This window comes from Gossypium raimondii, chromosome 6, assembly GCF_025698545.1.
Source record: "Gossypium raimondii isolate GPD5lz chromosome 6, ASM2569854v1, whole genome shotgun sequence".
NCBI lineage: Eukaryota > Viridiplantae > Streptophyta > Magnoliopsida > Malvales > Malvaceae > Gossypium > Gossypium raimondii.
In genome coordinates this window covers 18,586,816-18,612,273 of record NC_068570.1, presented here as the reverse complement: position 1 = coordinate 18,612,273, position 25,458 = coordinate 18,586,816, and the positions used below count along the sequence as shown (strand labels likewise).

Sequence of the window (25,458 nt, the reverse complement as noted above, 5' to 3'; positions counted from 1 at the left end):
CTCAAATCTTTCTATTCTCTCAACTCCCTAAATTCTCTAAATTTTCTCAAGCTCTTATTCTAAACTTTTCGATATTCTCATTTAAAAATATTCGTTTTTTATTATTCCGTATTTTATTCGTTCGAATTAAGTTTTCACGAATGAAAACCTCTCTAATTCGTTTTGACGAGAAGTACATTTTCGTCACTCAAGTAGTAATGGAGACCCGAAACCTCTCTAATTTGGCAACGCCTCTAATCACCGAACCTCATGGTTGCTTGAAAGAGGCGGGATTCTTGCATACGTCTCATATACTCAAGGGCTGGAAACTCGATCCTACACTCATCAGCGCGTTGGTGGAAAGATGGAGACCCGAAACACACACTTTCCATCTTCCACGCATTGAGTGTACAATCACACTCAAGGATGTAGCGCTACAACTCGGTCTGCCAATAAATGGGTCAGTCGTCACGGGAATAGCGATTGTTCCCAGTAAAGAAAACCTCTACATGACATTATTGAGCAAGGTCCCGAACTCATTCGAAGGTGGTCGGATACGGAAGAAGTGGTTGGAGACTAATTTCAAGATGCTTCCTCTAGACACGACCAACGTTGTCAAAGAATAATACGCTCGACCATTCATTCTGAGGTTAATTGGAGGCATTTTAATGCTTGATAAAACTTAAAATTTGGTATACATTGGGTCGCTACTACACCTAGTAGACTTCAAAGAATGTGGAAAACTGAGTTGAAGACCAATCTTGTTGGCCACGATGTATCAAGAGTTGTGTCGAGCGACAGAACCGGATAAGATGTCAATCGGTGTTCCCTACTCTTGCTGTAGCCGTGGGCCTGGTGGTGACTAATATTTATACATCCCTGAGTCAACAACTCATACATGTATGGTAATTGTTTTATTTGTTAATAAATACGTAGTTTGTATGGTAATTGTTTTTATTTAATATATGTTTGAAATAACTTATCGCTTGTACATGTGGAACCATGGGTCATGTTATGTGGGTCTACCCAACCAACTAGAAGATATTAGGCTGTTGTTAGATCAACACTCGGAAGACGAGGTTATTTACTTATTCTTTTGAACCTATATTAATTACGCAATGATTTGTAAAATAAAATTTCGTTCATAATGGAATTTACAATTGTGCACTTCAGTTTGAATGGATGTCATATGCTGACACTAATATCATATTTTGCATCTTGCCAGAATTCTTGGCCAACCGGAGAATGTGGGACGCAAAGGTGTCGTTGATAGTGTACATGGCGGTGGAAATGCACGAATCAAATCAGGTGTTGCGACAGTTCAAGTAGAGGTAATAAATTCCGCCACCACCACGACACATGGATAAACTGCACAATGTGGATCTTCGAGGGAAGAATTACGAAGACTAGAAAGAGATTTACAAGGACTACATCGACACTTGGGATCGTAGGATGGAATTCTTACCCATCCGAGATCCATTTTTCTCAGCGGACACGGTGGAGTACATGCCATGGTTTAGAGCTATCGGGAAGTTGTATTTACTATCAGTGGAGGTAAAGAGTAGGTAACTACATCAGAATAGGCAGCTACGACCATTGCAGCAGTGTAGAGCCTGACGCGGTCGCACGATGGGTTCGTCATTGGCTTCGTCTGAAGAAGCGCCGCCTATGTCTACACAATATCTTGGCCAATTAAATCTATTTATTCTTATTCATTTCACTAACCCCATTTTTTTCACAAGCACTGCACTATGCATCACTGCACGTCTTTAGTTCTCTTATTCTCATAGGTACATATTTTGGGGCACTAACGTCCCTTGCATTCTACGCCCCTATGCTGACTTTGATTATGTCGCATATATCGAGCTAGATGGCTCTGCATATACCTTCAATGATGACGACACCGCTATTATCACCACTCCAGTAGTCGATACCAGTTTCGATGCTCGGGTTAATGTCGACGTATACGGGTTTTAGGACGCCATACACTCACATGTCCATAGTATCTCAAACACACACCGTATCATTTTTCTATCGATGTGGGTTATCAGTGCAACCATCTTCTGTTAGAGTGAAGGATACATGATGGAAGGCTAGGACGGCACCGCACTTGAGCACGAAGAAAGGTGATAAAGACCAAGGCGAAACGAAGACCAACACGAGGACAAAGGCAAATACGAAGACGAACAGGAAGATTGTTGCATCGATGGTGACGATGGTGATGAGGGTGGCAGTGAAGACGAACATAATGATGATGACGGGAACGAACCAGTTTATAAGCCCTCAGTAATAGTTGTGTGCAGAAATCCTCCCCGCGACCCTCACCTACCACTATGCAACACACATTCTCCCTGACGACACTGATGATGTATTTTTTAACTTATCTATCTTGATGTAAATATAGATGACATCAATAAAGAAATCACAAATTTTCATTGTATGCGTATTTGTGTTTGTTACATTCTAACAAAAGTCGTCTGTAAGTTAATAAGAAACCAAAAAATTGTTACCCCAGAATAATGGAAGCATTGTAATAAATTTTATATCCTCTGAAAGTAAATAAGGCTCACGACGTTGAGGCCCTAAAGTACCCATCAACAAAGAATATGTCACTTTCCTATGCTCTAAGTTTCTACAGTACCAGTATAATCTCTATTGACCTTTCCTCTCCCAAATTTCCATATTGTTCCTTATCCAGGTGGAATCCGGGTGACCATCCAGGATGCATGCAGGTCTTTGTTTGGTGCCAAATCGAATGGCACGTTGGAGACTAGTGGTCGCATACTCTTATCCTTTAGAAAGAATTTCCAGTTAGCTTGATCTGCGAATACATGGTGTGTCACTAATTTTCACCAGGTATATGCTTCTCCTTGCAGTAGAGAAATAGCACATATTACACTTTCACGTGAGTTGCATTCAAGTTGTTGCAAGACGCGTTTAGTATATTCAATCCAAATTGCAGCTACAAAAGAATCAACTCCTTTCAACCGTAAGAATTTGGTCACACCGTATCTACGTAACTCTTTTATAGGAGCTCGACGAATAAAAGGTACAGATGTCGTAGCGGATATGGTTCCTACAACACGCTGAAGAGCATTAGCGATAGCTCGAAGTAACTCTGAGTCGTCTCATCCCTCAGTATTACATCACTCAACGTTAGGTTGTTGAGCACTAACTAGATTAACACTTGGTGTTACTAATTCGATTTCATCTAACTCATTAGAGATGTCATCTTCAGTATACATCTCTTGATCAACATCATTATTATAGTCGTCTGACATTTTCAACTATAAAGCAAAAACAAATATAATCAGCATCCAAATCCTAACTCAATTCGACTAAACTATGGCATGTACGTCTAGACTCAATTCTGAGCTCGATTTAGTTCGAGAATAGGCTAAACCTACTCTGATACCACTAAATGCAACACCCCTAACCTGTATTCATCACCGGAAAAGAGTTTCGGAGCATTATCGAATAAACGCAACCTAAATCATTCATTTAAAAAAATTTCAATAATCATAACATAACCCATTATTAAACATGCATATCGTCCCTTATTCAAGCCCTCGAGACCTTAGAATCACTTTCGAAATGATTCGAGACTAAATTGGGAAATTTTGAAAATTTTAAGAAAAACTTAGAAAAATTTCAACTGCAGGGGCCACACACCCATGTGGCCAGGCCGTATGCATCACACAGCTGAGACACACACCCGTGTGGCCAGGCCGTGTCACTCTTTGACTTGGGTCACACGTCCATGTGTGTTGCCCGTGTGTGATACACGTCCGTGTGGCCAGGCCGTGTGCAGCTAAAAATACCTTAAAATTCAAGTTTATCTTTTCTTACTAACTTAGGCACTAAGCAACTCAATTACCAATTATTTAACCTATTCAAAACACAATTAAACATACCCAAAATACACCAAATTTATCACATAATATGCCTAACCAATGTACCCTCATTGGTACCACATGTTATATCATCAAAACATATCATCCATGCATCATTCAAATCAAAGTTTTAAACATGCCAAAATCAATCAATTTGGCCTAGCTTATATCTACCTAAAACATCAAACTTAAATTCACAAACACCTAATAAGTCTTGTTCAAATCAACATGTCGAATTATGGTTTCAAACACAAACATATATTTATATACTCAAACTAACCTTATACTTATAACCTCATTTACAATCCATCTACAAAATAACTACTAACTAAGACACTCTAGGTACATGTCATCACAAAAGGTAAACATCACCACATTTGAGATCGGGTCGGCGATCAAAAGTGAAGTACCTAACCTGCGCACAGAAAAAAAAATCGTACACTGAGTGAAACTCAGTGATATTTCTATAATCTGAACATTTAAAGACATCAAGATACATGAATCCTCAATTTGAATTGTATAATCACATTACTATCTAACAAGCAATTGTAATTTATCACCATATCAATTTCATGCATAATAGCACATTATTTCATGATTTGCTCAACTTCACAAATATTCTTCCATTAGTTCGTTTAACATATAACTCAATTAATATCACTTGCTATAAAATAGCTTTTCATAGATCATTCAACAATTCATTTTTAACAATGGCATAAACCAACTATCTTCAATCTATGAGTATATTTCTCATATATCTCATTTATGATCACAACATTAAGGTCCCTATAGCCGTGCGTTAACCCTTCTTCTTTTTTTTTTTTTTTCTTTTATTTTCTATTCAATTGCATGTTTTCTATCATCAAATTTCAATTTTAATTTATTAACTATTATAACATATATAATAATTTTACATCTAATAATATATATACTTCATAATGTCGTCCACTAAACAAGGCAAATGTATATTTGCTACTTTAGCCCATCAATAAATTTTTAATCTATATTTCAACTTTTACCCTATACGCGATTTAGTCCTTATAGAATAATAATTCTTAATTCATGCAAATTCACTTAACTGAAATTTAATTAACTACACAACTATTTACGAGTCTGATTTACGGGAATAGAGTCCCAGGATTGCACTTTCTGACACCCCTGACTATCGGGTTCTTACAATTCTCCCCTTAATTAAATTTTGTCCCCGAGATTTACCTGAAAAGCGGTGGAGATATTGAGATATCATCGTTTCTTTCGATTCCCAAGTCGCTTCCTCAACACTATGACTACGCCATAGCATCACTAACAGAACTCGCCTGTTACGTAATTCTTTCACCTCGCAAGTCAAAATCTCAACCGGTTCTTCTTCATAAGACAAGTCAGGTTGAATCTCTATGACTTCCGTTGAAATAATATAAGACGGATCCGATCGATACCTTCTAAGCATTAAGACATGAAAAATGTCATACATTTATGTGATTTCACAGGCAAAGCTAAACGATACGCAACTAGTCCCACTCTTTCAATGATCTCATACGACCCAATAAAACGAGGATTCAGCGTCCCTTTTCGGGCAAATCTCAAAATTTTCTTCCAAAGTAATACTCTAAGAAATACTTTATCTCCGACAAAAAATTTAATATCTCGATATTTCAAATCTCCATAAGATTTCTTTCTATTGAAGGCTGTCTTCAATCTATCTCAAATTTTCTTACCAATATCTTTCATTTCTTGAATTAATTCTGGTCAAATCATTCTTCTTTCACCCAATTCCATCCAACAAATAGGTGTTCAACACCTACGACTGTATAAAGCTTCGTACGGAGCCATTTGAATACTTGATTGAAAGCTATTGTTGTATACGAATTCGGCTAAAGATAAGTAACGCTCCCAACCTGATTCCAAATCAATAACACAAGTGCGAAGCATATCTTCCAAAATCTAAATAACACGCTCAGATTGTCCGTCTGTCTGCGGGTGAGAAGCTGTTCTAAAATTAAGTCGTGTACCAAGAGATTCGTGCAACTATTTCCAAAATCTCGAAGTGAAACGCGGATCTCAATCAGAGATTATAGACATAGGGACACCGTGTAATCTCACAATTTCCTTAATATAAACTTCAGCAAGTTTTTTGAGTGACCAATCAGTCCTAACCGTAATGAAATGAGCTGATTTGGTAAGTCAATCAACAATCACCCACACAACATTTTTCTTACTTGATGATAAAGGTAACCCCGTTACAAAATCCATTGTGATACGATCCCATTTCCACTCAAGAATGGAAATAGGCTGAAGTAATCCTGTGGGAACCTGATGTTCTGCTTTAACTCGTTGTCAAGTTAAGCATTTAGCCACATACTCGACCACATCTATTTTCATTCCTGGCCACCAATAGGATTCTCAGAAATCGCGATACATTTTCGTCCCTCCACGCAAAGCAAAAGGACTATCAAGAGCTTTGTTAAGTATCAACTCTTTTAATTCTGAAACATCTGGAATGCAGATTCGGTTATGAAATCTCAAGCAATCACAATCATCAATGCTGAAATTTTCTAATATGCCATTCTGAACCATTTCTCTTTTCTTCGCCAACTTGTCATTATCTAATTGTGCTGCCTTGATCCGATCAAACATCACCAGTTTGATCTTTAATTCAGCCAACAAGCTTTCATCTTTATTGATACTGAGCTGAGCAAACATTTCTCACAAATCAACCGTTATTTTTCTACTCAACGCATCGGCTACAATGTTAGCTTTACCAGGATGATAATCAATAACGCAATCAAAATCTTTCAAAATCTTGACCCAACAATGTTATCTCAAATTTAACTCCTTTTGGGATAGAAGGTATTTGAGACTCTTATTATCAGTATAGATGTGACACTTTTCACCGTACAAGTAGTGTCTTCAAATCTTTAGAGCAAAAATCATAGCAGTTAGCTCCAAATCAGGCGTTGGATAATTGCATTCATGCGTTTTTAGCTGACGAGATGCATAAGCGATCACTTTTCTATCTTGCATCAAACACAACCGAGACTGCTCAAAGAAGTATCAGTAAATACCATAAAATCCTTTCCCGATTCTGGTAAAGTCAAAACCGACACTTCAGTCAACAATTCTTTCAATTTTTAAAAAATTTCTTGGCATTGATCATCCCAGACAAATTGAACATTCTTATGCAACAACTTTGTCATCGGCAAAGCTATCTTCAAAAATCCATCTACAAATCTTCAGTAATAACCAGCTAGTTCGAGAAAACTGCGAACCTCTAACACATTTCTCGATGATTTCCACTGAACAATTGCCTCGATCTTTTTTGAATCAACTCTGATCCCATCTAACGAGATAACATGACCCAAAAATACAACCTCTGCTAACCAGAATTCATATTTGCTAAGCGTTCCATATAACTGTTTCTCTCGTAATACTTGCAAAACAATTCTGAGATGTTGCTCACGCTTGGATTCAGATTTTGAATAGATCAAAATGTCATAAAAAAACTACTACAAATTGATCCAAATACGATTGGAAAATACAGTTTATGATATCCATGAATGCTATCGGAGCATTTGTCAGCCCAAAAGGCATCACTAAAAATTCATAGTGGCCATAAAGCGTACGAAATATCATTTTCGGTGCGTCACTATCTTTCACTTTTAATTCTGTGGGTGTCATATGATAAGGTGACATTGACACTTGAGTCGTACCAAGAAAAAGTTCAACTGCGAACTCAACTTCCCGATCTGGTGGTAATCCCAGTAATTCCTCAGAAAACACATTAGGGAATTCGCAAAGAGTTTGGATTTTACTACTCTGACTATCTCTAGAATTTGAATTGATAACATAGGCTAGAAAAGCTTCACAGCCTTGATTGAGAAGTTTATCAACTCGAATTGCTGAAATGATATGAGTTGAACCACTCGTTCGAACACCATTTACTTCAATCATTTCACCATCCTCATTCTGAACAATAAACTTCTTTTTACAGCAATCCCGAATCACTCCATGTTCCGTGAGCCAATCCATACCTAAAATCATATCAAAATCGCCAAATGCCATTATAAAAAAATCAACAGGGAAGGTTATGTTCTGTATCACTAACGGGCATCTCCTACACACCTAATCCACTAACACATATTGTCCCAATGGACTGGACACCACTATCGATGCTCTAGACGTCTCAGATTTTAAACTCCCCGATCTAACTAATTCAATATTAACATATAAATGTGAAGATCCCGGATCTATCAAAGCATAAACAAGTTCTGAATGTAACAAAAAGATACATGTCACGACGTCATTAGCATCACCATCCTCTCGTGTCCGCACAACATAAGCTCAGACCTACACTCTAGCCTCTGATTGATGAGTAACAACATCATTTCCCTTTCTAGCACCACCTCTCGAAAATGAACCACCTTGACTCGACCTGCGACCCTTAGGTGCAGGTACAGACCTCTAAGAAGTAACAGGGTCAGCATTATTATTCTTCGAACACTTTCTAACAAAATGCTCCGTGGATCCACAGTGAAAACAACCTCGAGTTAACTTTTAGCACTCACCATGACGCTTTTTTTCTTGCAATGCTCAAAAATTAGAATATCGGTATTCCTGATTGGACCTCGTACACTACCCGTGGACACAGTCGGTTGTCGAACACGATTTCTATTTACTATTTCTGACTTAAAAGTTGACCTCCAGCTACCACAAAATTCTTTTGATCTCTTCAGTTGTGGATTTGAACTAGTAACTCCAGGATGTTTTCAACAGTACGAGTAGTCTCGGTCTTTTTATCAAGACCCAAAGCTTGTTCTACCATTCTTGCCCGTTCAACTAAATCAGCAAACTCAATAACTCTATGTGATACTAACTGCACCTAAAGCTCATTGTGTAAACCACACAAAAATTGCTTGTAACTTTCAATTTTAGTCGGTACAAATTTAACAGCATACCTAGTAAGTCGCGAAAACTCTCATCCATAATCAACCACAGACATTCCATCTTATTTCTGCATCAAAAATTCTTGTCTTCTATCATCAATATACAGTTCCTCCACATATTTCTTTTGGAATTTCTTTATAAAGAATTCTCAATTAGCTTGATCAACGGATACATGGCGCTTCACTGATTGCCACCAGGTATATGCTTCTCATTACAGTAGAGAAATAACACATATTACACTTTCACATGGGTTGCGTTTAAGTTGTTGCAAGACACGTTTAGTAGATTCAATCCAAACTTCAGCTGCAGAAGGATCAACTCCTTTCAACCTTAAGAATTTGGTCGCACCGTATCTACATAACTCTTTTATCGATGCTTGAAGAATAAGAGGTGCAGATGTCGTAGCGGATGTGGTTCCCGTAACACGCTGAAGAGCATCAGTGATAGCTCAAAGTAACTCTGAGTCGCCTCCTCCCTCAGTTTTACATCACTCAACGTTAGGTTGTTGAGCACTAACTGGATTAACATTCGGTGTTACTGATTCAGTTTCATCTAACTCATTAGAGACATCATCTCCGGTATACACCTCTTGATCAGTATCATTATTATAGTTATCTGACATTTTCATCTATAAAATAAAAACAAATATAATTAGCATCCAAATCTCGACTCAGATCTACTCAACTATGGCATGTATCTCTAGACTCAATTCTGAGCTCGATTTAGTTCGAGAATCGGCTAAACCTACAAGCTCTGATACCAATAAATGTAACACCCCTAACCCGTATTAATCATCAAAAAAGGTTTTGGAGCATTACGTAGTAAACGTAACCTAAATCATTTATTTCAAAATATTTCAATAATCATAACATAACCCATCATTGAACATACATATCGTCTCTTATTCAAGCCCTTGAGGCCTTAGAATCACTTTAGAAATGATTCGGGACTAAATTGGAAACGTTTGAAAATTTTAAGAAAAAGTTAGAAAATTTTCAACTGCAAGGTCACACACCTGTGTGGCCAGGCCGTGTACCTCAAATGGCTAAGACACACGTCCGTGTGGCCAAGTCGTGTAACTCTCTTACTTGGGTCACAAGCCCATGTGTGTTGTCCGTGTGTGACACACGCCCTTGTGGCCAGGCTGTGTGCATCCAAAAGTACCTTAAAACTCAAGTTTATCATTTCCTACTTACTTGGGAACTAAGCAACTCAATTACCAATCGTTTAACCTATTCAAAACACGATTAAACATGCCCAAAATACACCAAATTCATCACCTAATATGCCTAACCAATGTACCCTCATTAATACCACATGTTATATCATCAAAACATATCATTCATGCACCATTTAAATCAAAGTTTTAAACATGCCAAAATTAATCAATTTGACCTAGCTTATATCTACCTAAAACATCAAACTTAAATTCACAAACACCTAACAAGTCTTGATTCAAATCAACATGCCAAATTATGGCTTCAAACACAAACATATATTTTTATACTCAAACCAAACTTATACTTATAACATCATTTGCAATCCGTCCACAAAATAACTATTAACTAAGACACTCTAGATACACTCTAGACACTCTAGATCATTTGCAACCCCTAAATTTTAAAATTTTCACAATTTAGTCCCTATTACTCAAAATTTATAGCTTGTTCTACAATTTAATCCTTTTCCATTTCTAGCTTAAAAATCTATCGATTAAATCACTAATACTAAAACTATTAAAAATAACAATATTTAAAATATTAATCAATGTTAAAATTTTGACATGGGTCGGTAGTACTTAACACCGGGAATCCAAAAATATAAAAATTACAAGAAAAGAGACTAAATTGACTAACCGATTGAAGTTTGAACCTTAAGGTCCCTATAGTCGTGCGTTAACCCTTCTTCTCTTCTTTCTTTTTCTTTCTTTTATTTTCTATTTAATTGCATGCTTTCTATCATCAAATTTCACTTTCTTTTCATTTATTATTCTTTAATATTATATAATACATATATATATTTAACTTTTAATTTATTAACTATTATAATATATATATAATAAGGTTACATATAATAATATATACATACTTCATAATACCGTCCCCTAAACAAGGCAAATGTATATTTGTTACTTTAGTCCCTCAATAAATTTTTAATCTATATTTCAACCTTTACCATATACGCGATTTAGTCCTTATACAATAATAATTATTAATTCATGTAAATTCACTTAACCGAAATCTAATTAACTACACAATTATTTGCGAGTCTGATTTACAGGAATGGAGTCTCGGGAATACACATTCTGACACCTCTAACTATCGAGTTGTTACAATTCTCCCCCTAATTAAATTTCATCCCCGAAATTTACCTAAAAAGACGTGGGGATATTGAGATCTCATCGTTTCTTCCGGTTCCCAAGTCGCTTCCTCAACACTATGACTACGTCATAGCACTTTTACTAATGAAACTCGTTTGTTACGTAATTCTTTCACCTCGCGAGTCAAAATCTTGATCGACTCTTCTTCATAAGACAAGTCACGGGTGGAAGTCTAGGTGGAGGTCTCAATTGACGGCCGTTATGCGATCATAGATCGGGGTATAACGGGGAAGCTAGTTGACGGTCGTTACACGGTCATGAGCAAAAACTTTTAGAATACTAAAAAATGTTGCATTACAAACTCTATACAAAAGTTTAAGGGCATAATCATAGGGAAAAACTATGGAGCTTCCAACTATAATCGGCATAATTTTTTCTCCATTTCTAAGTAACCGGTACCTTTAACCTTTCTTCTTATCCGAAGGCCGAAACTGTCGCGAACGCAGGAGGACTCTCAAGCGAGAAGCGGTTGTTTCGGTGGAGTAAAGGTGATGCTCCTTTCGAGCCAACGACGACTATCGTTATCAAAGAACTCATTAATAACTACAACGCTACAATGCCAACCCGAGTTTGACCTTTACTTTCACTGAAACATTCACCCTCCTTCTAAGAGTCCTCTTATGCCCACCTCTGTGTCAGCCTTCAAATAAGAATGAATGGTTAAAGATATTGGCTGCTGGAAATAGAGAAAAAATTACGTTGATTACACCAGAAAGCCTTTCGTTTTTCCTATAATTACGGCCTCAATCTTATGTATAGTATATATAAAGCATCATTTGCGGGTATCGAAAAAGCTTGAACTCGTGTCCGCATAACAACCGTCAACTAGCCCCCTATTATACTCAAACCCATGATCACATCACGACCGCCAACTAGGACCTCCACCTAGACTTCAACCCTTAATTGTATCAACCACTGTTACCTAAAAACCCTGATTTTCCCAAGACGGGTTTCTTAGGTAATGGTCCTATCCCGCCATGACATATGAAATGTGTGTGTTAAGAGGCGCATTATCATATCCCCGATTCCTCAAAACTACCTATGAAATTTTGCAATTTCAATTGAAAACCCAATACCCAAAAAATCCTAAACCCTAAAAATACTAAACCTAACAATATTAAAAACCCTAACCTTAATAGAGAGAAACGAAAAACACATCCAACGGGAACGCTTTCCGTTTTTCTCTCTAACAACAACTTATTTTCTTAATTTAAAAAAAAACCTACCTAAAACCCTAATTTAAAAATAAAAACGACATACATATAAATCAGCCGCTCATTTGAGATTAATTGGAAGTTAATTCATTTATGAAATTTCCTTCCTCTGATTACTTGAAAAAAATATCTAAAAAATAATATAAATAAGTAATCCTTGACCCAACCCAACTCAACCCATTGAGGTGGCAGGAAACGGTGCGTATTCGCCACGTTTTTTTAGCATCTCTTTTTCTCGATTGTTCTCTGTCTTTTGTGTTTTATTGCTTGTTTGGCTGCGAAGAAAGTGAGAGAGATCAGGCAAAAATGGCGTGTACGCACGACCACAGCTGCGAAGATCACGATTGTTCTTCTAATTGGTCTCTTTACAAGCACATCGACCTCGCCAAGGTTCTTTCTCTCTTTATTTTTATTTTAATTTTTGCTGGAATATTTTTGAATATTCTACTGATTCGTTACTGATTTTTATTGTCCTTAATTGATATTTGAATTATTAATTCGTTTTATGTTCTCAATCTTCTCTTTTAATGAATTGACATATTTGCTTTTGTGTTTTCTTGGAAATTTTGGTTATTGTTAGGTTACCGCTTTAAATGAGGCTAATCCAGGAAGTGTTAAATCGGTGTTTAAGGCTTGGGAGGAGCGATTAAATTCTTCTGGGGTAAATTTTTTTATTTTTTAATTAAGTTTGCTTATATAAAAATAAATATGAATTTATTTAAACAAATGATGAGTGTGTTCAATTATTTCTGTAGTTTCATAATCCTTATTTAAAATCATTTTGTATTATGCATCTCAGTGTCATTTCAATGGTATGGGTAGCTTGATAAGGGTTTTGAACCGTGGCAGGAACGCTTGGAAAGTAATGAGGGTGATCCTGAGTTACTTGTTTACATTCCGTAAGTGACTTTTTCTTTATTTGTATTAGTGCCTTTTAGTATGACTTGACAGTTCACTTTGAAGGTCATGTATTACTTCTGTCAATGTAAAGTACGCGTCTAGAAGAGAAGTGAAGGTTCACATGATGGTATTAAGAGCCTCGGGTAGTGGTTGGATAAATGTTTAGGTGGTTTGAGAATGGTTTGGCAGAGTAAAAGTATCTTAGGTGTCTTAAGCATGAAGGTGGTAGAGATAGGTTATTATACCTATTGTGTTGGGATCCTCGTCTTATAGGTGTTTTGTGTAGGAAAGCTGCTGCTGAGTCATGGAGGACCCTCAACATGTCTCTGGGATGTGATTGGGAAGTGTCTTATCCTTTAAAGGGTCCTCACATGGGTCCTGATGTTGTTGACGACGGTCCAGGTGCCTTTGCAAAGTTTGCATCCCATGCCTTGCAGTCTTCAAGAGGTTTAAACAGCATAACCTTATAGTTAAGCTTGTAGCTAATAGGACATTCGGCCTTTGCCATGCTTGTCAAGAGTCCTTCATCTGTTTGCCTATGGTGACCTGTCTTGGCACTCTTTGGCTCGAGTCTTTGGCGGGGCTCTGGTGGTTTTAGCATTCCTTAGTTCTAGGCACAACTTCCATGGATTTACTAACTAGCATCTACATCTTCAATTTTAATGCTATAAGTGCCCATATTAAACCTTTGGTGTTTGAGGCTAAGTGAAGGAGGCGTGTTGTTTGAACCTTAGAGATGAAAAATATTTAATTTTCATTGCTAATTAGTGTTTGAGTTTTATCCTCATGTCTAACCTTTCCATCGTTCCTTGCTTGGTAACTCAGTGCATATTTGAAATGTATATTGAGATTCAAGTAATAGTTACATTAATGCATCTCCAAAATTGTTGAATGAATTTTATAATTGTTCTTTTACTCGTCTGATTTCTCATATAACTTGATTTCTTATGATAGGTTTACATCAGATGTTAAGATCAAGAGTATATCAGTTGTTGGTGGTGCTGATGGAACAAGTCCTTCCAAGCTGAGAGTGTAAGTTCATATGACTTATCAAGTGTTCCGGTTAACTTCTGCTAGCTCTTAGCAATGAATGTTGGTATTTCAAATTTGTTTGAATGCTTTTTTAACTGCTTTCCCATTGAAGATATCTTTAAGTTCAACACCTGATACTTCTAAACAACATAATCTTGTGGTGGTTTGAAAGGGGATGTTGCTGCCCCATCTCCCTAATCTCTATGGATTTCTTCCAGTTGTATTTATGAAAGATTAATCTTTTCTTTTTTCAATTTGTCTTGATTAGATTTATAAATCGAGAAGGTATTGATTTCTCTGATGCTCAAAGCATGCAACCTGTTCAGGTACTGCTTATCTCCTCATGTCAAGGAATATACTGTTAAATTCAAGAAAGTTTACCTAAATCGTTACATTTTCCTTGAAGGAGTGGGAATTGGTTGAAAATCTGCAAGGAGTGTTAGAATACCAGACAAGGTAGGTAGTCCTACTTGTCCGCACCGAACTATTAGTTCATGCTTACTTGTACATGAGAGCTGGTTCTACTTGGCACTTGCAATGTTTAGTGAATGCTCATAAAAGACTTAATTGAAATAACGGAGAGCTCTTTCATCCTCTCTGTTTTCTAGTTTCTGATGCCATATTAACTTGCTTATTTAGGTACTCAAAGTTTCAAAGTGTGGCAAATATTACATTGCATTTTCCCGAGAGTTTTGGTGGTGATACAACCCAAATTCACTACATTGGTTTTAAAGGCGAAGCCACACAGGTATTTCAATTCCTGCTCTGATTTACCAACGAAGATGATTCCTCCCGCCTTTCCCCGTAATGATATATTTCCCGAATTTGATTGACAGTTAAAAAGAGATGTTGTTGCAACGATTGTTTATGAAATTACGCCCAATCCTTCTGATCACAAGTAAGTTTTTTGCTCTTGCTAAATCACTTCATGTATTAGGGTTGATGTCGACATAAGTATTTGAATTATTCTGCTAACTGGTAGATATGGCTGTCTAGATGTTATAAACCTTACTCCATCGATAGCTGACATAGGTTCATATATATATATATATATACACCTTTCCATGTCCGTGTAGTAAGAATTATTATTTTGAGTTTTATTAATGAAAAACAATTATATTCGTACAGGACCCGGGCTGAAACTGGTGGACTTTCTCATGTGGAATAAAGAATCTGTCGTGGCTCTGGTTGTTATTGTCAAGAATCTGACCACTCCTTTTGAACATGCTATGGCGAAAATTATACTAATGTTATGATAGTTAATTGAGAACCCCGGCCCTTGCCTATTGGGTTATTATGCTATTTGGCTTCCATCATGTTCCAAAGATTGTGTGCTTTCATAGTTCATATAATGTGGGGAGGATGATTTCCATTTGTTATTACATTATGCTTCAGCTTTGGGAGCCTTCTGATTAACTTCACCGTTTGGAAATTGTTTTATTTCAATCAAAATTTATGATTTCAAAACCAAATTGGTGGTCGGACCAGTTTGTCCAATAAATTGAATAAATCATTAAATCATTAGAAAATTTATAAAAGTTAAAAATTTCCGTTCTACCCGTTTTATAGTGAGTTCAACTTATTTTTAGATCAATTGATTTGATGTCCATCTTTGATCAATGCTTTGGTTGGTTCTTACTTCAAATGATCCCCCCACCAGTTCAGTTGGATTCACGCAAAATAGGTCAAAATATAAAGATTATTTAATGTGAACAATTCGTAAAAATATAAAGATTACTTAAAGTTAACAAATAGTGACTTAATTATTAGCGTATTTTTATTTGATTTTTAATTTTTAATTTTTATTTTAGTCTTATTGAAATTTAATATTTAGGTCACTCATCTGTTAAATTACACTAAAATAAGTTTTTTATTGGCATAATATCAAATTTAGCTATTAGTTTAGTCCTAATTCTAAAAATTCAATGAATTTAACCACCAATTTTACAAATTCTATTAATTTATTCTTGATTTTTATATTTTAAAATTTAAGAAACTTTAAAAATAAAAATATATATCATGAAATTTTCATTTTTTCTTCAATAAAAATACATAAGATTTTATAAAACTACAAACAAAATTATAAATAAATGAATACCCATTTTTTTTTCTAACATGAAATCTATTTATTAAAATATTATTTTATAAATAAAATATTAAAAAAATCATAAACAAGACTTAAACTGAATTTAAACTTTTTCTTTTTTAATTTTATTTTATAAATAATAAATAATTTATTATACATTTGGCCTTGTTCTTTAGTCCTTACCAAATTTGTCGAGCGTTGGGTACTGCTTTCTCCCACAACCCTTGGCACCACCGTCATCGTACCATCCGACTAGGAATCGGTTGTGGCTCTGCTGGCATGGCCTTCCACCTACTAGATGTCTAAGAGTGAGTTTGGATGGGGGTGCTTTTACCTGCGGTTAGTGTAAAAATAGCGGTAGCGATGAGATTAGATACTGTAGTGATACTGTAGCGTGAGACAAAAAGTAAGCTAAACGCACCGCACCACACCCAATCGCCCATCCAAACCCACCATAAGACTTCATTCTCACCTGTATTATCCCCAATTGTGCCCACCCTTAGGCTATAGCTTTTGACCCAACTTGAACATAATGATCGTTAATATTGAAAAAATGGAAAAGTTGAATTTGCTTCTTGTAACAACTCGATTTTAATGGTGTTGGAAAATCTGATTCGAAATCGGTTTTAATTAAAATGAATCAGCTAAAAATTAGAATCGAATGTTTACATATCGGATAAGGAAATATAGGGTCGAACTATTAAGTGGGATTAAATTAAATCGGATATTAAACATAGTATAGGGGCTACCTTGCAAAGGGGTCACACAAATGATAATTGATTAAAGAAATACTTATGGCCTTATCTAGCAAATTAACCAAGGACTTATTTCAAATTTTCCCATAATCAAAAGTGGGTTAGTGGATAGGCATGATCCATGCCGTTAAATTCCACTCACACTTTCGTAATAAAATCTCAACCCTTGGATGAGATATTTTGTTTTAATTTAATAATACATATTAGATGTATATTAGAAAATGAGAATGGATGAAAAGATTTCATTTTCTCCTTCTTTCCACCGAAACTTAGACACAAAATAGGGAGAAGTTTGTTTTTAAGCTCTCCATTGCCGTGGCTTTTAACTAAAGAATTGCTAAAGACGAAGTAGGATGATTTCGGGATGAAGGAAGTCCAAAGCTGTACATAAATAGATATTCTGGTTTGTGCTTCTATAATTCACTTTTAATAACTTATTCATAGATTAATTAATTGTTATAAATAAATACAAAACAAATGGCAAGATAATAGTATCTTTCAATTTTTTATATCATGATTGTCGAAATCAAGATATGAATGATGGAATTATGATTTTTATATATATATATGCTTGATATAAATGTATATATAATATTGAGATATTGATATCATATTGAATTGCGTGATAATGGTGATAATAATGATTATGTATTGTTAAATGATGTAAGACATAGTCTAAGTATAGTTGGCATGCCATAGAGTCATTGATATCAATGGTTTAACTCCAATTCCTAGGGGGACGTGAGTAACTTCAATTCCCATAGAGTCGTGGATTTATATTGATATTTAGATTGAATAATCCCAATATTCTGAGAGGGTCGTGGATTTACTTGGTATATAGATCCGAATATTTTAACTAATGTCTAGCGTCAGTTAATAGAGGCCGAAATAAGTAAGTAAGAAAATTATATTAAATGACATGTTGAATTATTGAGTTCACGATGATATGAAATTATAAGATATTGAAATAAGTATTGATTGAGAAGTTATGTGGTTATTGATCTTGTAATAAAGTAAAGTAATGTAGTTGAAGTCATATTCATATACTTGTCTTAATTTAATCTTAATATATTGAATTTAATTTATATTAGCACCATCGAGTATTCAATACTCGGCATATGGTTTTGTTATCTTCATGTACAGAACTCGGATGAGAGTTGATGTAGTTTTGAAGTGGTCAAGCATCCAAATCAACAACTCAACTCAAGATATATCTTGTTGCCTATTTAGTATTTTGTATGTATTTATATGTGTTTTGGTTATATGACATGTAATTAAGTTGATAGTTAACCTAGTTTATATGAGTTTGATTATGCAAGTTAGTTGGTTGGGCATTGATGCATTGATAGTGTTAGGGATCAATCTGATTAAGCAACAAACAAGTAAATATAGAGGAAGAAATTGAGAAATTGAACACACAAATTTAACGTGGAAAATCCCTCCAAAAAGGATAAAAAACCACCGGCAAAGATAATTTTACTATAATGGCAAAAGAACGAAGAGTACAAAGATGGAGATAAAAGCTAAACCCCGAACCCCAAAAAACAAAGAACCCTCAAAACGTAAACACAAAATTCTCTAAAAGTGTTATGATTTCTAATCTCTAATGGGTGTATTTTCTAATGTTGTAAAAGAGTATATTTATAGGCTAAATTTATAGGTCAATTAATAAAAAAATAATCTAGACTAATCAGAGTTTGATTGAAACAAATAAACAGAGTTTAACTGGAAGATTATTTCTTAAATTTGATTGAAATAGGAATCATACTCAACAAATCTCCACCTTAACTCATATTTCCACAACGCCATCTTTGCCAAAGCCTGCCACGGGCCTATCTTGAACTATGCAGAGAATTAACTGAGTCGAATCTGAGCTTAGAAACTGGAAGACTTCTAGTCTTTGACTTGTACACTGCCAAATCAAAACTAACCCTAATTTTCACGAATACATTGCCCTAACTTTTCGAAACCTGCATCCAAAAGAGTACCTCTCTTCAATGAAACGGTCATACCTTTTTTCTTTCTATGACCAAGTTGCCTCCGCTCTAAACAAGTTGACTTCAACTTCATAATGGACGAGGGACGTCTGATTTCACCAGTCACTATAGAACCTACCAGTCATAAAGACTACCGGTCATTTTACCTTTTAACAAAACAAGAGCCCCACGTGACACCTTAATGTCGCTTGACTCGATGTTGATTCTGCAACCTTTTGAGTCTAAAATACTTAAGGAGATGATATTCTTTCGTAAATCAGGTACATACCTGACATCTGAGAGTGTCCTAATCATCTTATCGTGCATCCTAATTTAAACAGTACCAATACCAATTACCTTACTGGATGAATAGTTTTTCATGCGCACAAATCCACCTTCAACCAAACTGTATGTGGAGAATCATTCTCTATTGGGACACATGTGGAAAGAACATCTCTAATCTAGGATCCACTCGGACGTAAGCTTGGAGTTATCGCTCGTTGACACTAACAAAAAATCATCACTGCTTTCATCGGCCAAATTAGCACCATCTACATCTTCCTCATTACTCTCAGCAACTCTTTTATTCGGCAATTTATAACAATCTACTTTGACATGACCTAACTTTTTATAATAGCAGCATCTTTTGTCTTGCTTCTTTGATGTTACCAAAACGAAAGCTTACCTATCTGCCTTGCTATCTGAACCAAACTCATTGTCGAGTTTGTATTAACTCAACAAAATGACCCTTCACATCTTCGAACGAGAGTTTGTCTCTACCATAAATTAGGGTCTCCCTAAAAGGGGTAAAAAGTACAATAATAGCATAGTCTGATCTTCATTGTCAATCTGAACCTCAACATTCTTTAAATCATTTAAAAGAGTAATGAATTGACTGATGTGATCTCTAAGAAGCTCACATTTGTTCATGCGAAACGTAAATAGACGTTGTTTCAACACTAAATAGTTAGCCAAAGACTTAGTCGCATAAAGAGTTTCTAACCTTTTTCACAAGGCAGATGAGGTCTTCTCCATCAATACCTCCTGCAATACCGTATTTGCGAGGCACAACTGGATTGCAGACAATGCCTTTTCATCAAGCTCTTTTCATTCTGTTTTATTTAAATTCTCAAGTTTTTTCTCGGTAACAACTTTTTTTAGGTCAGTTTGAACTAGAATTGTCATCATCCAAACTTGCCACAGATTGAAATTTGTGACACCGTCGAACTTCTCAATTTCAAACCTTGTTGCTGCCATATCTGAACGGGTTGAGCTACGAAATTTGAACTAGCTCTGATACCACTTGTCGAGAATTAACCCAATTAAGTAACGAATAAGTAAAAATAGCGGAAATAATTAAAAAATTAAACACACAAATTTAATGTGGAAAAACCCCTCCCAAGAGGATAAAAAACCACGGGTAAAGATAATTATACTATAATGGCAGAAGAACAAAGAGTACAAATATGGAGATAAAAACTAAACCCCGAAACCCAAAAAGCAAAGAACCCTCAAAACGTAAACACAAAATTCTCTAAAAGTGTTATGAGTTCTAATATCTAATGGGTGTATTTTCTAAGATTGTAAAAGAGTCTATTTATAGGCTAAATTTATAGGTCAAATAATAAAAAAATAATCTAGACTAATCAGCGTTTGATTGAAACAAATAAATAGAGTTTAACTGGAAGATTATTTCTCAAATTTGATTGAAATAGGACTCATACTCAATAAGATATGATTTGATGATCTTTGATTGTGTTTGAATGTGCCAAATTGGTGGTTTTATATTGGTGTAAAGTTTAAGTATGTTCATGGTACCATTTGGTATGATTTAGGTACTTGAAAATGTGCATTTAGGGTCATTTCACCATCAAGTCTCGAGAAAGACATCTTTCGAGTCTGTTTCAAGACAGTTGGAACAAAATTTACCATACACATCAAAACTAATAAATTTTGTCCAGTTTTAGGTCTCGAGACAAGAACTCATTGTCTCGAGGCATTCAAACATTGAAACTAAAATAAGAAAATAAGTAAGGTTGGTCTCGAGACATGAGGGACCTTGTATTGCGAAATGGATTCTAATGTCTCGAGACATGGCATTATCGAAGCAAAATAAATAAATAATTTCTTAAAATATAATGAGGTCTGTCTCGAGACATATCATTGAAACTTGATAATTGAGTTGGATTTGAGTCCTAACTCTAAAATCAACCCCACAATAACTTGTAACGTATTGAATTAGAATCCTATGTATAAATGAATGCACGTATATGAACATAATGGGTGATTTAATTGTTATGCATGGTAATTATGATCTAAACTTTGTGAACATGTGCTAAGTTAGTTCAAGTTGTTTCGATAACATAATGTGACATCATACATTCGAATTTGGTGACTTGGTCAAGTGTGTAGTGTTACAAGTCTTCTTATGTTTTTTTTCCTTAAATTGTTTTATGTATAAGATTATTATTTTATTTATAAAATATTATTTTAATAAATAAATTTCGTGTTAGAAAATGGGTATTCATTTATTTATAAATATTTTTATAATTTTGTATGTATTTTTATAAAATCTTATGTAAATTTATCAAAAACATAAACATTTAAATATTTTATTTTTAATTTTAAAATTTAAGAATCAAGACTAAATTATCAAAATGTGTAAAGTTGAGGTTAAATTTGTTGAATTTTTAGAATTAAGACCAAATTGATAGAATATGTTAATATTGAATAGATAAATTTGTTATTATGTCAATAAAAATCTTTCATAATGAATGAGTAAGCAAAATATTAAATTTCAGTAATGTTAGTGGTTAAAATAAAATTTTTAAACCTATATGATCAAAATAGAAATACGCTAATAGTTAAGTGACTATTTTATAGTTTATCTAAGATTAATTTTTTATTTTTATTTAAATATTTTACTTTATAGATGACATAATTAAATTTTTGTCAAAATTTATTGTTGGTGTACTTATGGAATTAACCAAATTATTGTGAACTTGGTAAATATACTTAAAAAATAGAAGGCTTAAGGGTGTAAAAGTTTTTAAATTTTTCAAAAAATCAATTAAGCTTCTATTTTTTTTACTCAATTGAGTATTTAAACGGGTAAAATGCATTAAAAATATCCTTTGACCGTTAACTTTAATGACCCTTTTTTTATTTTCAAGTATCTCTATCATGTGTAACTAGACCTGATCATGGGTTGGGCCACTCACCCAAGCTCAAAAGCCCACTCGAAAAGTGAGAGAGTTTGGCCAAAAATATATACTTGAAAAATGGGTTTCAACAAAAAAATTAAGGCCCATTTTCTAAACGGGTTAGGCCTCGAGTAAGATTTTTTTGGCTCGAGCCCGGACCTACCCGAATTTGCCTAAAATTTTTCATTGTTGTTTATTTCCATTTTAATGTTGTTTTGTTGCCATTTTGTTATTACCACTTTTCTGTTGTTATTGTTTGGATATTGTATAACTTTTGTTTTGTAATTAATTTTCTTACTATTTTAGAGACATTTGCTTACTAATTTGCAACTATTTTAGTGTTATTTAAGTATAAAGACTTTTTCTTAAAATATATTTTTAATTTGTTGGGAATAATTTATTTTAATGTTTTTAATAAATTTGATGTATTACTATTTAAAATTCATTTTTATATAAAAAATAATATAATTTTTTTAATATGACGGGCCGAGTTGGCTCAAGTTTAGTATTTTTATCTGGGTCGGGCTTAAACAAAATTTTAAGTTTATTTTTCAAGTCGAGACCTAGAAAACGGGCCTAAAAATTTGCATTAGCTCCACCAAAACTCTACCTGATTCATGATTAGGTCTAATTGTGACACTTGAAAATGATAATAATAATAATAATAATAATAATAATAATAATAATAATACAAAAATATTGAGATATTATTTAAAATTTAGGAAAAAATATTATAAAATATAACTATATAGGAAAAAAATTAAAAGTTATAAGATTTAATCTCTGTCAAGTGTCAGGTAGAGGTGATAATGGACCGGGCCTGAAAAATTTTTGGCCCGCTTTCTAAGCCCAGGTCTGGCCCGAAATATGGGCCTAAAATTTTGTACAGGCCCGGCCCAAGAAAAAATTTGTAAGCCCGGACCCAGCCTTTTTTTTTTCTACAGCAGTTAGAAGATAATGGAGCCATAAAACGTACGCAAATAATAAGTAGGGTCGTTTTTGTTCTTGTGACTGCAATTTGCAAACTAGAGAATAGAATGCTACCAGCAAAGAAAAATGAGTATTCAACTCTGTAAAGTAAATACCTCTTGACATTATAATGGAAAATAAAGTAGGCTAATATATTATATTACATATTTTGGGTTGCAAAGAACATTGACTGCCAAGAAGATCAACAATTATACCTGCAATCCAAACTTAAATGCATAATATTCAGCTTTGTTAAACCAAATGGCGCATGAATCACCATTATTACATATGTGAGGAAAAGAAGGCTGAAAAAGTCTCCTCTTAGCAGGTTTAAATTGTCTAAAAAAACAAAGAATGCAGAAAATATAATCCCCTGCATCTAAAACCATAAAAATCTCACAAATCCTTGAAAAGTCAATATTTAATATCTGCACACATGAAATTTCCATTTAAGAACCTGATTAAAATGCCTCACCATCTGGCCTTTCATTTTGAACATGATCCCGACTGTGTGTCACTTGCTGAACCACTATTTTTGTCCGATTAGCCCAGCTTCATGCAATTAAAGGCTATCTTCATGCTTTTCTTCAGACGGTTCAACATTCTGTAATAACACATATCACAAGATGGGGAGTCTTGCTTCCATATGTTGTTAATCACATTCAAGTTCAACTCTTTGATTTTTGGGAGTGTGATGATCATGTCTTTATCCTCACTAGCATCACTTTCGAAAGAAGACAACTCTTTCTCTTTGATATTGCAAAAAATCAACTCAAGACTAAGCAGGCAAAGAGGAGGAGGGGCCCTTACAGCATCCATACAACGACCAATGTGCAGATTACAAGGCAGACACAAGATTAGTAAAGCATGGAAAATGGGTTTGACTAAGCATCCGTGAAAGATGTAAACCAATGCTAATTCAAAAGGTTGAGCATACAATCCAGAATACAGATTCCAAAATTCCAGATTTAATTCCCCCGGAAGATTCTGTGTCTTAAAATCAAAATTAGAAAACCACCATATATCATATTATCAAAACACCAATCCTTCCCCAGCAATTACCAAAACATCCCAAACCCTAACCCTAACCACCCAAAAAGATTCCTCCTTTATCAGGATAAAGGATCCAAACAACATCAGTATATAAATTACAGGCAGAAAATCAAAGCACCCTATTGGTCAAATTAATATAACAGAGATCAATCAGCTCATCAATCCAAAAATAAAAAAGCAAAAAGTAAAAAACTACATGTTGAATAAACTAGGGTTAACAACTTAACATTGTTAACAGCAGCAAACTCACATTTGAAATTCAAAGGTAGAAGACGTAGAAGCACCGCTCTAACCTCTGATTCTGGAAATGGGTGGAGCCGTGGAGGACCGAAGGTGGAATGGTGGATGGGTGGAGCCGTGGAGGACCGAAGGTGGAATGGTGGATGGGTGGAGCCGTGGAGGACCGAAGGTGGAATGGTGGATTGGTGGAGGTGGATTTTCGAATTGGGGAAAAAAGGGAGGAGGGAAGGGCTTAGGGATTTTGATCAGTGCACAGGCTTAGGGAAATGGGAAATAGGGAAATGTATTTAAAAAATATATATTTATTATATGCCAGGCTGACCAAAAAAAGTTTGCCCGAGGCCCGGCTCGTTTTCTAAACGGGCCATGTTTTTTGCCCAAACTCATATTTCGGGCCTATATTTTTACCCGAACTCTCCCATATTTCGGATGGCTATTGGGTCGGGTTGGGTTGGGCCACCCAACCCATGATCACCTCTAGTGTCAGGTGTTGTAATATATAAAATATTTTTAATCCAATGTATTAATAGTATGAAAGGTGGAGTTGGTAACTTGGTTGTCTTTTCTTCCGCCAGCTTTGTTCATTGGCTTCTTCAATTTTTTTTTATATTGAAATTACGTTCATTTCCTTTCTAATTTCAAATTACGTTGAATATTTTCTGCTATTATTTGAAAATTTCAAGTTTAAGAAATGCCTAAAGACCATTATGGAAGGTCAAAATTTTCGTTTAAACCAGTTTTTAATTGCATAGTTATAGTTAATTTCTTGAGACCTCCTCCTAAATTTGATCAAAACTGATGGAGAATAGTGGAAGATAAGCTTGGAGAAAGAGGAGT

The 25,458-nt window shown here is 34.9% G+C and overlaps 1 protein-coding gene and 1 long non-coding RNA gene across 2 annotated transcripts; one reads left to right on the top strand and one right to left on the bottom strand.

Moving 5' to 3' along the window:
- Positions 1–12,584: 12,584 nt before the first annotated feature.
- On the top strand, positions 12,585–15,755 carry LOC105773647 (uncharacterized). Its single transcript, XM_012595692.2, has 9 exons — positions 12,585–12,797; positions 12,988–13,068; positions 13,257–13,306; positions 14,262–14,339; positions 14,608–14,665; positions 14,746–14,795; positions 14,979–15,087; positions 15,176–15,237; positions 15,468–15,755. The coding sequence occupies exons 1-9, from the start codon at positions 12,714–12,716 to the stop codon at positions 15,505–15,507; spliced, it is 612 nt and encodes a 203-aa protein (XP_012451146.1). The 5' UTR covers positions 12,585–12,713; the 3' UTR covers positions 15,508–15,755.
- A 7,782-nt stretch (positions 15,756–23,537) lies between these two features.
- On the bottom strand, positions 23,538–25,054 carry LOC105773648 (uncharacterized). The gene is made up of 2 exons (XR_001127101.2): positions 24,632–25,054; positions 23,538–24,133 (listed from the first exon to the last, which is right to left on the bottom strand). It is a non-coding gene; the product is annotated as an uncharacterized LOC105773648 (long non-coding RNA).
- Between the last annotated feature and the right edge of the window lie 404 nt (positions 25,055–25,458).

Bases quoted from the DNA above. Each gene is read 5' to 3' on its own strand.
- LOC105773647 (XM_012595692.2), top strand. From the start codon at position 12,714: ATGGCGTGTACGCACGACCACAGCTGCGAAGATCACGATTGTTCTTCT. The intron at 13,307-14,261 runs GTAAGTGACTTT...TTCTTATGATAG, and splicing joins GAGTTACTTGTTTACATTCC to GTTTACATCAGATGTTAAGA. The intron at 14,796-14,978 runs GTAGGTAGTCCT...TTGCTTATTTAG, and splicing joins GTGTTAGAATACCAGACAAG to GTACTCAAAGTTTCAAAGTG.